This window comes from Siniperca chuatsi, linkage group LG19 (genome assembly GCF_020085105.1).
Source record: "Siniperca chuatsi isolate FFG_IHB_CAS linkage group LG19, ASM2008510v1, whole genome shotgun sequence".
In the NCBI taxonomy this organism is placed as follows: domain Eukaryota; kingdom Metazoa; phylum Chordata; class Actinopteri; order Centrarchiformes; family Sinipercidae; genus Siniperca; species Siniperca chuatsi.
In genome coordinates, this window is record NC_058060.1 from 25690320 (window position 1) to 25702454 (window position 12135).

Consider the following 12135-nt stretch of genomic DNA (forward strand, 5'->3'; position numbering starts at 1 on the left):
TCTAAACATTTTTCTCTTTTGGCAGAGCTACTGGGCTAACAGTTTCCCCCTGCTTCCAGTCTTTGTGCTAAGCTAGGCTAAACATGGACAGAGATGATATCCATCTGCTCATCTGACATTTTGCTCAGATGGTTCTTCTGAAGATATAATGATGTTTAAAAATAACCCGCAGGACTGTTAGCGTCTCCAGAAGTCAGTTTATGTTTGTCCCTCTGTAGGTTCCCATCAAGTGGATGGCGTTGGAGTCGATCCTGCAGTGGACCTACACACATCAGAGTGATGTCTGGAGCTACGGTGAGTCAACCCCGGCTCTCCAGCTCGCACAAGGTCCCGAGGTCCCGTCTGATTAAAGAACACCTGTAGTCAGACTTCGACCTGCTCTCACTGTATCCCGTGATGTTGGACATATTAGTTTAATGTATTTCTGGTCATAAAAGTCTCAGATGCATTTGACTTTTTTCACATCTTGACGCCAAACAAATTCTTTGAACTTCTACCTTCAAGGTTCTTCTCATAACAGTTGTCTTTTAGGACTTGTGTTGATGTAACTTTACCAACCAGCCAGTGAGTTTTAGCAGTCGATGGTCTGTGGTCTGCAGGTGTGACGGTGTGGGAGCTGATGACGTTCGGCTTGAAGCCGTACGACGGCATCCCGGCCAGTGAGATCGCCTCTGTGCTGGAGAGAGGAGACCGGCTGGCCCAGCCCCCCATCTGCACCATCGATGTCTACATGATCATGGTCAAATGTAAGAGCAGAGGAGGGACACAACAAGAAACAAGAGTCTACAGTCATGCTAGCAGCTCTGTGAGCTGTGTTTAGGCTGGTGCTTTGAGCTGAAGGCTAATCAGCAGTAAACACAGAGCGCAGCTGAGGCTGATGGGAACGTCAGCAGCTCTGCAGGTGTTTGGTCAGAAACCAAAGTGTCGGACGCGTTAACATGTCGACCTGATGGTGGCGCTAGATGGAAAGAGTTATTACAGTTCATCCTGAGGGGAGCATGAACGATGAAGCACGTCTCATCACAGTCCAGCAGCTGCTGAGATGTTTGGACAAAAGTGATGAACCCACCGAGACATCGGCATCCCAGCTGCTAGCATGACTAAACGACGATAGTTCCACGTTACAACAGACACCCGGACAACAACAGACACTTGAGAGTCCAGCCGAGGAAACGTTTGTTAGTTAAGGAACATTACGGTTTATTACAACGTGGCTCTTATTTTGGTAGTTTTGTCCATCATTTCTATTAGTAATAATAACGTTGTGCAGCTGAGATCTGTGAACACCAGAGCTCATGTGTGCATATGGAAGAGTTATAGAGCATGTGCACACATATTAGTCATCCGACCAGACATGCCAAAGTTAAAACCAAACCTCCGCCTTTGCTTACATGTCATTACTGTACATTACATTACTATTTGTCATTAATTGTTAAGAATACATGTAAAGTCTGTCTGTTTTCAGGTCAAACTTGAGCTTGTTGCTCAAAATAACCAGATTTTAGTGATGAACAGTAATATTTCAAAACACGACCCACCGGTACTGGGAAGAGAGAACCCAGTGTGGTCGTCGGTGCTATATTGACCCCAGCTGGGTCACTTTTAGTGAGCTGTAGCCCTTGTGGCTGTTAGTGAATGAAGCGCTCTGACTCCTGTCTCAGGGTGACCTCCCCAGCCCTGCAGACAGCAGGTTTTACTCTCGCCTGCTGAGCTCGGATGACATGGAGGATGTGGTCGACGCTGATGAATACCTGCTACCTTACAAAGGACTGGGTGACCATGACAACCGTCCCTGCAATGCCACGGTACACACACACACACACACACACACATTTTTTGGCCACTTGTTGTCTCTCTCTCTCTTAGTTTCCATTTTCTGTTTGCTTCGTTGACGGGATGTGAAATACGTTTGTGTTGCTGAAGCACATAGAGGTCGTAAATAGTGGATGAAAGGAACAATGAACAAAAAAATCATGATTTGATGAATGAAAAGTAAACAGTGACCATTCAGCAGAATCAAAATATGTCTCACATACCTTTTCTTCCAGTGTCACGTTTACAAGATGAACACATTTTACCGTCTCTCGTTTTTCATCTCAGAACGGCCGTCCAGTCAGAGAGAACAGCATCGCTCTGCGTTACATCTCCGACCCGACTCACAACTCGCTGGACAAAGACGACTTCGCCGGCCACGGTACGCTCTGTGTGATGACTGAGCATATGGACAGAAAATACAGACATAATTAAGAACCGAAAAGAAAATAAATGAGCAAACGACGAACTCTCTAATAATGAACCTAAAAAACATGAAGTAAATGTAGAGAGTAGTAAAACGGTTTAGCCAATAGGTGAATTACAAACAAACAAGTAATTAAGTTTTTTCATAGAGAGCAGAATTTAAAAACAGTAAGTAAAAACAGCATCAAATATAATTTAATAAAAATGACACAAAATAAATAAACTAAATGTTCACAAATAACAAGTAAGTAAATAAATCAGTGAATAATTCAGCTTGTTTTCTCTCTTTCAGAGTACATGAACCAGAGTCTGAGTGAGACCAGCAGGAGCAGCAGGCTGTCGGAGGTTTTGAATCCCAACTACGAGGACCTGAGCGCGGGCTGGGGCGCCGCCTTGCCCCGCTCACCCCTGGAGGATCCGAAGCCCTCCGCCAGAGTTCCCGAGGGACCCGAATACCTGAACTCCACCCAAAGCTCGCTCCCCCTGGCCGCCAGCGACAGCCTCGACAACCCGGACTACCAGGCCGACTTACTGCCGCAGGCCACGCCCACGACCGCTTTAACGGGGAACGGTCTGTTCCTCCCGGCGGCGGAGAACCTGGAGTACCTGGGTCTGGGTGCTGCACTGCACGCCCCCATCCGCTAGGGGGCAGCAACAATCTGACACCCAGAACTGGAACTGAGGTTCTGTGGAAACAAAATGTCGCCCACTTGGATTTAGGCTGCTGACAGTATTTAACTGAGCTGTTTTACTGTGAAGTTTCCCAGGAAATGCTGAGTGAGCAGCAGCAGTTACTGAGGGGGAGGGGGAGGAGGAGGACAGGACGTTTTCCAGGGATTCAAACTCACAAACTGGACCTTTCTCTCAACTTTTAAATGGCTTCATTAACTTGTTTGACGTGACAAACTAGTGAGAACCCCGTGGAAAGCAAACAGCCAGAAGCCAGCGAGACAGAACCCACACAGAGTCTCTTCAGGTTCACCAGGACAGAGACTTTATTCGATCCGTCTCGGCCCCTCTGGGGACGCTGCGGACGATCCGGGCGTCAGCAGCGCGATGGATTCTTGGACTGAAACGCCATTTTCAATATGTCTTCCACTCCATCTTTCCTCTGCATCCTTCCCTTGTCAGCACTTGTATTATGCACTATGGAAATAAAATCAGGTCCTAAACATCAAAAATTCATCAGCTGGCACTTTGCAAATGTGCACAGCGCTTTAAAAATGTGCAAAGAAGAAAAATTCTGTATCTGCTCATTTACACGGACTCAGGTCGTCTTGATGATAAAGGCCGCGAGCGGACCTGAGTCCACACGATGGATCCTCGGCTCCATCGGGTATCAGGAAGCTCAGTGGCGCCCCAAGCTGGCGATGTGACGGCTCTGCGGCTCAAATCTAAGTGCACCAAAGTCGACTCTGCTGCAGCTGCGTGTCGCTGCCACCACGACACAAACACTGGCTCACTTTCTTGTTTTAACGAGATCCTTTTCATGTTATTAGGAGACACTTTCAGTCCCCCTGTAAAGCATTTCTAGGCAATATCTAAACATTTAATAAATGGGTTATAACACACTATAACGTGGTTATAAGCTGGTTTTTCAGTACTTGTATTCATTATCTGTTTGTACAGCAGCCTCCACTTTACAGTTATAGTTGTCAACAAATACATTAATGACTTATATCTGCTTACAGCTGCAGTATAGTCTGTTATTAACCGTTTCTTAAATGTTTATGTGCTGCTTGTAAATGCTAAACTGGGGGACTTGGTTATTAGATACCACATTATTCCGTTTGAAGTAAAACACGTTTTATCACTGTATCTTGTTAAATAATGGAACGAGCAACGTGCCGCCCATCTGAAACTTTCAGCCATATTTTAGTTTCCATCCGCTGCCTCCGCAGGAGAATCTTCCACACTGGAGCTTTTAAATAGTCGGAAGCGCTTGTTTTAAACTTTGGTCCGTGAAAAGTGCAGAATTGAAGGCGCAGCGATTCCAAATGAACAGTCGAGTTCGCAGAGACAAAGCAGAGGAGAATATTCTGTTTTTCCTCAGATGCTTTAAATAAAGTGTTCAGTTCGACATCTTCGGCTGCAGTCTCCTGAAGCCGGTTTCGTTTGATTCGGATCCCTGAAGGCTGACACACAGGGACGGCTGGACCAGCTGCGTCTCTGTCGGACAGGTGCTCTCTGGAATAAAGGTGGAAAAAAAGTCACATCTCATCAAAACAAGTGACACTTTGTGAAATCAGCAAAACCTTCTGTCAGCATTTGACTTGAAACACCTTCAGTTAAGCTTAGATTGTTGTTTTTTTACTTGTGTGCCAAGTTGGATGAGTTTTACTGAAGTGTAAAAAGTGTTTTATTCTCCCTTTACTTGACAAGAATGAGCCAAACTCTGATTTACTGTTACTGCACTCTGACTCTATTAGCTGTTACTGCACTCTGACTCTATTAGCTGTTACTGCTTGCTACTGTTTGTCACTGCTGTTAGTGGAAATGTACGGAAGCTGAGAGGCGGGTTGATGGTTATTCTTCAGGTTCATCTCAAGACAACAAACGTGCCCATATTTCAGGCTGAGCGAGTCTCCGCTCTGACGAAGACGCTCTTTATGTTGAAACATTAGTAGCTGCACTTCTTTAAAACGCTTTTCGAAGCGCTCCAGTTTAGTTTTTAACCCCGTTATTATGACCCGAGAGCTGAATTATTTTACTTCCTGGAGTTTTCTCACGACTTTCTTGGGACTTAAATGTGTTTGAGGGTAACGGATGAACCCCGTCTGATCAGGACCGGAGTCCGGCACAAGTCCAAGTCTGAGCAAGAAGAGTCCAAAGAAACAGAAAGCAGTGATTCAGTATTCTTCACCCTGTTGTTCGTAGAGAGAGTCAACTGTGACACAGCTTCAACCACTCAGTACAGTTCTTTGGATTTAGAAAAGTTTGACATGTGACAGAAACAGGAAAACCTGCGTCAGCAGTTTCCATCCAGATTCAGCCTACATTTTAAACCTTTAAAAGTTTTTTTCCACTCCGCAAATTGAAAATGTGCTTAAAAACATGTGGATGGAAACACATAGTGTTGCATTATTTGCTAAAAGTGTGATTACAAGAGAAAGATATAAACTGAAATTAAAAACTAAATATTCAGCATCTGAGGACGCTTGGTTATTACGTGGCTAAGACACACTGATTCGACCATCGCCTGCACTTGAAAATAACAGAACTGAGATTCGAAGTGAAGCCGACTGGACTCGAGACTGGAGACAGAAGAGAAGTCCGAGTCCGGACGCTCGTGAGACCAAGATCTCGACGCCAGACTTGAAATAGTTACATCATGTTTCTGAGGCAGCAGTTTGATCTTTACAACGTGACAAAAAATCAGCACAAGTCCTGAAGTCTAAATAATGAGCCTAAAATATGAATTATCAACCACGACTGCACTCAGCTTCCATAGAAAATGACACAGAGGAATCACGTTGAATGTCTGTAAATGTTTTATTGTTTCATTAGCTTTAATTGTTGTTAACTGTGAAAAATAGTTTGAGAAATCTTTGTTGTTTACAGGAACAGCTGACCTGCTAACAAGGCCACCAGTTTGTTGGAAAGACATTAAAGTTTCTGTTTTGTTGTCTGACACTGGATGAAGCTGAGTATCTGCATGATAATGTGGCGAACGATATGATAAGTTCATCAAAGTTGAATTGGTTTGTGGTTTTTACTGAGAACAAGCCAAACACCCACAACATCTTCAAAATCTTTATTGGCTTTATTTAACAGAACAGAACTGAACACAAAGACTGGACGAAGGCCGGGGAACCGGAGAAAACAGAAAATAAAAGAGATTTTAGAAAAAATCAACATGAAAGAGAAATATTATTTGAATGCACCTTAAATTTCCGTGAGACTAATTCATGCTGAGTTCTGGTGTCGAACATCTAAACCCAGCTCAGCGTCAGCTGCTGCTCCGTCATTTACTCTCATCTCACGTCGAGCTGGTTTGGATTTTCAGAAATGGATTTTTGATTCAACAGAATGAGACTTAATCTGGTCAAGTTTGATTAAAAGTGCATGTAGAGATCACGCCTCTTTTTAAGGCTCATTTTTCATTATTGATCATTCAACCGCGAATTTGACTTTATTGTTCCAAAAGGAGAAAAGCCTGGAGGAACAGTAAACACAAAACTAGAATATAAATCTGTAAAACCCGCCACACAAGCTCACATGATACAAAGTACATCAAGAGACTTAACATGAAACTTCAGGCCATCATCATCATCATCATCATCATCACCCACCAATTTTAGATGAAAGTTTAACTAAATTATAATTCCACTTCATTTGAAGTCAGTGAGACAGACAGCGTTCACATCAGCAGCTCAGTTGAAGCTCTCTGAGGGGAAACAGTGGAAATGGGGCCATCTGCTGGCAGAAAGCAGCTCCAGCAGGAGCTCCAGAGCAGGAGCGGTGGTGATAACGGCTGCTTCAACGCTGATTTCTGTGGAGGAAAAGCTCCACAGGTCGACTTCATGTGTCTGTGCTGATCGAGTGATGTGAAAACTAGATCATTCACTGATGCTGCAGGAAATATGATCATCAAAATGTTTTCCCTTCTAACACTTTGATTTCAAAACGAGGCGTCTGCAACATAAAGACAGTAACTGAAAATGATCTTCCACTGTAGAGTAAAGCATTCAGCTCAGAGAGGCTGAAGCCTGCGGAGACTTCAGGTCGTTGTGTTTTAAACATTTCGTTACTGATGACTCTCATAAGAACTGCAGACACTGTCGATCCAGTTGTTTGTCCACAGCCGGGACAGCAGATGTTTTAATGTCTGCTGGTCGTGCTACACCGCTGGTCACATCTGTACAGTGTATATTATACTGTCTGTCTGTCTGTCTGTCTGTCTAACACATGTCCTCATGTCCCCCTGGTCAAAGCAAAGCAGGATACATGGGAATGCTTGGGCCCTTGGACCAGACGTTGTGAGGAAGCTGCTGGTTGGGTAAAGACATCAGACTCAGGTGTGGATTTTCACAACCAACTTCAGGTATTCCGGAAAAGATTTTCAGCTATAAGAAGCATTGAGCTCATTCCAGATTCAGAGTTTTTAATGGCCAGTTTGGTAACATCAGATGATGAAATATGTCATGACAAAAACATTTTTGTGAAAGACGTCTCAGAAATTCCTGAGTTAAATCAGGTACCATCATGCTTGTGGGCACAACACAAGTATGATGTAGGATTAATCAACGATGCTGAGCCTGTAGTAATCACACCAAAATCTTCATACAGGCCGTGTCAGAACCAATATCCTTTGAAGAAGGAAGCTGTTGACAGTATTAAACCGGTGTTTGATTCTCTTTTAAAAGCAGGAGTGATTATTCCATGCGCAAATTCTCCAGTCCGAACACCTATTTTCCCCGTACGGAAACTCCGGGACGCCGGAGAACCACAACATTGGAGATTCGTGCAGGACCTGCAGGCGGTAAATGCAGCAGTACATGCAAGAGCACCCAATGTTCCCAACCCACACACAATACTCTCACAGGTGCCACCTGGGAGTAAGTGGTTTTCAGTTGTTGACCTGGCTAATGCTTTTTTCAGCATCCCAGTGGATCCTGACAGCCAGTATTGGTTTGCGTTCTCTTTTGAAGGTAAGAGTTTCACATTCACCAGACTTGTCCAAGGGTATTCGGAGAGTCCTGGAATCTTTAACGATGCGTTAAAAAACTATTTGGAAATGTTGAAATTGACAGAAGGAAGTGCGCTGCTACAGTATGTAGATGACCTTATGATCTGCTCAAAAACAAGAGAGGCTTGTGTAAAAGACACACTAGCTTTGCTCAATCACCTTGCAGAAAATGGCCACAAGGCTAGCTTGTCCAAGCTGCAATTTGTGTCTGAAAAGGTTATATTCTTGGGTCATGTGATCTCAGCTGAGGGGAAGTCCCTATCACCCAAAAGAACCCAGGCAATTCAGCTCATCCCAAAGCCAGAAACAAAGAAACAAGTTATGGCTGTCTTAGGGACGATGTCGTACTGTAGACAATGGGTTGCAAATTATGCACAGACTGAAGGCCCCCTTGCAGATATTGTACATGGGAGAGGTCTGACAGCGAAAGACAAAGTCCACTGGACACCAGAAGCGGAGAAGGCTTTTGTGGACTTAAAGCTGGCCCTCCAGACACCCCCAAGGCTGTGGCGGCTGCAGAGAAAGCTGTTATAGCCTCACGAGACATTGTGGGTTATGCTGATCTGACATTGTTGGTTCCACATGCTGTCTCAATGATATTGCTTGAACAGAAAACATCACATCTCTCAACAGCCAGGTGGTTAAGATACAACACCATATTGCTTGAAATGCCTAATATCACTGTTAAGAGATGTACAGTGCTTAACCCAGCAACTCTCAGCAACAGACTGAACCTCACCAGTGATAACAGCGACTTGCTCCCCAGACCAGATCTGAACCTCAATCCAGAGCTGGAGCTGTGGCAGTGATTCAGCATCAGAGATCTTAAAAATCTTGCTTTGCAGCTTACATGAAACAATTCTGGCTAAACCACTCCCATCAAATTACTCACTACAGGCAGCAGAGTTAGTTGCATTAACAGAAGCATGTAAATGTGCTAATGACCAAACTGTGAACATTTTCACAGATAGCAGATATGCATGGGGAGTGGCGCATGACTTTGGAAAACTCTGGGCAAACAGAAACTTCCTTACATCCACAGGCAAACCCATTGCACATCACACACTGGTTGCTGAACTCTTGGATGCTGTGCTGTTGCCTAAGCAGATTGCCATTTGTAAATGTGAAGCACACACTAACAACCTTGATCCTATCTCACAGGGGAATGCCAGAGCGGATAAGGCAGAAAAAGCTGCTGCCAAACAAACACCGACCACTCAGTGTGTTGCAGTAACTAATGAACCTCTGACACCTACAGCTGATTTGCAGGAACTGCAGACAAGAGCAACGGCAGAGGAAAAAGCAGTGTGGCGAAAGGCAGGCTGCACGGTCACAGACAAAGTGTGGTATGGAGCAAGTGGCAAACCATGCTTACCAAAGTATCTGTTCCATTATTATGCTGTGTTGACCCATGGGCGAGACCATGGGTCAAAGGGGAGCATGATGCTGGAGGTGAACAGGTACTGGTTCACAAAGGGGTTTAATAACTTCTCTCAAAAATTTTGCCAAAAATGCATTGTTTGTGCAACCAATAATGTGGGGAGAAGTATTCAAATCCCACAGGTGGCCCATGTGCCTCCTGAGAGACCCTTTGAACACCTGCAGATGGATTTCATTGAGCTGACACCCAGTGAGGGAAAGAAATATTGTTTGGTCATTGTTGACATGTTCTCTAAATGGGTGGAGGCCATTCCAACGGCCAAACAGGATTCAGCAGCAGTAGCAAAGAGTCTAATACGAGATATCGTCCCGCGCTGGGGTATTCCAGATAAGATTTCCAGCGATAACGGTACACCTTTCATGAGCGCAGCATTGAAGAGTGTAGGGGAGTATCTTGGTATTGATTTAAAACATCATTGTGCTTATCACCCAGCCAGCGCAGGAGCCGTGGAGAGGGAGAACAGTTCTCTGAAAAACAAGCTTGCTAAGTGTTGTGATGAGACAGGGCTGCCCTGGACAAAAGCACAGCCCATTGTTCTGATGTACATGAGGTCCAGGATAAGAAGCGGGGGGGTCTCAGTCCTTTTGAAATCCTATTTGGCAGGCCATTGAACACTGGTATTGGGCCAGTGAAAAGACAACTTCCTGACACCAGCCAATGTGAGGATGAGATGCTACGCTATTGCACAAACTTGTCCACTGTGCTTTCTGATATTCACAAACAGGTGAAGGAAGCCATTCCAAAGGCTGCAGAGAGGAAACTGCATGACTTGGAGCCTGGAGATTGGATCGTGGTGAAGGATTTCAGACGGAAGAACTGGCGGGCTCGCAGGTGGAATGGTCCCTACCAGATCTTGCTCACCACTGAAACAGCTGTAAAGGTGGCAGAGAGAGCTACGTGGATCCACGCCACCCACTGCAAACGAGTACTGGAGCCGGGGCCAGCAGCCAAACACCAGACAAGTGAGATCGAGATCAGTGAGTGAACCGAACCTTCCTCCCCTTGTGCATTCAGGGTGTATTGGAGGGGAGTGGCGGTCCCGTGGGGGAGTTTCTCTGAGCACAGAGATTCCACTGGGACCACCTAGAACCACTACCCTCCCGAACCAACATCACGGCACACTGATTAGGGGGTAGGCAGAGGTGACACAACTGATAAGATGACACTTGAGACCAGAGAAAGATGGCGATGGAGGGGTGACGGACTGAGAAGCCACGGAGACGGGGTGCTGCTCGCTGTCATCATTGTCCTGTCATCAGTCTCACTAATGGAAACATTCAAATCACAACTAACCCCAGAAGAAGGGGGGTCAAAAGGGAGGTGCCATCCATCTTCCCCAACATCCCAGCTCAGCTGGAAGACAACGCATGGTATGCAACTATACTGACTATTGCCAGAAAAGTGACTAACCAGAGCTGCGGGGGGGACTCCATCCCAGTGAAACCCACGCCATTATATGTCTCTGAGACCCTAGGAGTCATGGTGGCATTCACCCGGGGGGTTACTCTGCAGAACAGAACAGTGAGAGACATGGGAGCTGCACTCAAGCTATGTAACATCAGCATCACCAACTACGACGGCTCCACAGCCAGGTTTTGGAACATGAGCCAAATAACCCAGCAAGGAATTCATCAGCCCATCATTACTACCAATCCAACGTCCTAGGCCAGTACGGTTGGATTCACCAGACAGTGCTACACGTCTAGAGACCACTTCCTGGGGACTTCAGCATGCAAACAGATTGTCACTACAACATGCGGCACCGGGTGGAACAAGGGAGGCCGAAGCGAATGCAGGGGACCTCAGCCATACATCGCTCAGCTGAATCTGACTGACACCACCAGCTTACACCGCCCAGGAAGCGACAATCCCATCGTCCTGATGCCAACAGAGGATGGATTTGGATCCCTAAGAGAGCACGTGTGGGTATGTGGACAACATGTTTATCAATCCCTCAGACCGGGGTGGTGTGGCACCTGCTACCTTGCTAAGCTGATAACATCTGTGAACATTCTACCCACCATCACTCATTTTCACACCCACTATGCTCACTATTACTTACCACACAGAGCACGGCGATCCACTACGAGAGTGTCACCAGGGGAGAAAGGAATCATCCTTTGGCATCCTCCCCTGGTGGGGGACTGTGAATAATGCACACAAGATAGACCACCTGGCCATAGATCTTGAGAACTTGACGGCACTGGTAGAGGTAGGGTTTTCTACTCTCACTCCTACCATGCAGGGGATCAAAAACTTGGCCCTGCAGAACATAATGGCTTTGGACTTGATGCTGACTAGTCAAGGAGGAGTTTGTCATATTATTGGGACTGATTGCTGCACCTATGTTCCAGACATCACAGACAATATGACTCATGTTGTTTCCCATCTGAACGACCTACTGCATGAGGAGAAAAGCCTAGACTCCCAGAGTGTGGGATATGTGGTCATGGCTGACTGTGGGAGGATGGAAGAATGTGTTGATGAAAATGTTGGCTCCCGTGCTCCTAGTTATTGTGCTCTTCCTCCTTTTGACCTGCTGTGTAATTCCCTGCTTCAGATCAATGATTGCTACAGCAATTAAATCATCTATGGGTCAGTATATGAATATGCCAATAGAAACGTCCAGCTCTGTTGAATGGATTCCACCGTTTGACAATGAGATGATTTGAGGAGAATAAAATTGCATGTAACCACACTGGATTTTGAAGTATGATGTGAGTTTAGAATAAAATGCTCATGTATGCTCATATATTACTGCTAGAGC

The 12135-nt window shown here is 45.5% G+C and overlaps 3 protein-coding genes across 7 annotated transcripts in view; 2 read left to right on the forward strand and 1 right to left on the reverse strand.

Moving 5' to 3' along the window:
• LOC122866464 (melanoma receptor tyrosine-protein kinase-like) overlaps positions 1 to 878 on the forward strand; it is a 34950-nt gene extending 34072 nt beyond the window's left edge. The window contains 2 exon segments of the mRNA XM_044176164.1: positions 219 to 294; positions 600 to 878. Of these exon segments, the coding sequence (XP_044032099.1) occupies positions 219 to 294; positions 600 to 820 (297 nt within the window). The 3' untranslated portion in view covers positions 821 to 878.
• Positions 1 to 12135, reverse strand: part of LOC122866462 (protein NLRC3-like) — an 876731-nt gene that overhangs the window by 841034 nt on the left and 23562 nt on the right. The window lies entirely within an intron of this gene.
• LOC122866508 (melanoma receptor tyrosine-protein kinase) lies at positions 1179 to 6315 on the forward strand. The gene is made up of 3 exons (XM_044176274.1): positions 1179 to 1805; positions 2101 to 2194; positions 2531 to 6315. The coding sequence occupies exons 1-3, from the start codon at positions 1722 to 1724 to the stop codon at positions 2881 to 2883; spliced, it is 531 nt and encodes a 176-aa protein (XP_044032209.1). The 5' UTR covers positions 1179 to 1721; the 3' UTR covers positions 2884 to 6315.

Coding starts and splice junctions, on each gene's coding strand:
- LOC122866508 (XM_044176274.1), top strand. CDS start 1,722: ATGGAGGATGTGGTCGACGCTGATGAATACCTGCTACCTTACAAAGGA. Junction 1,806..2,100: donor ACCGTCCCTGCAATGCCACG/GTACACACACAC, acceptor TTTTCATCTCAG/AACGGCCGTCCAGTCAGAGA. Junction 2,195..2,530: donor AGACGACTTCGCCGGCCACG/GTACGCTCTGTG, acceptor TCTCTCTTTCAG/AGTACATGAACCAGAGTCTG.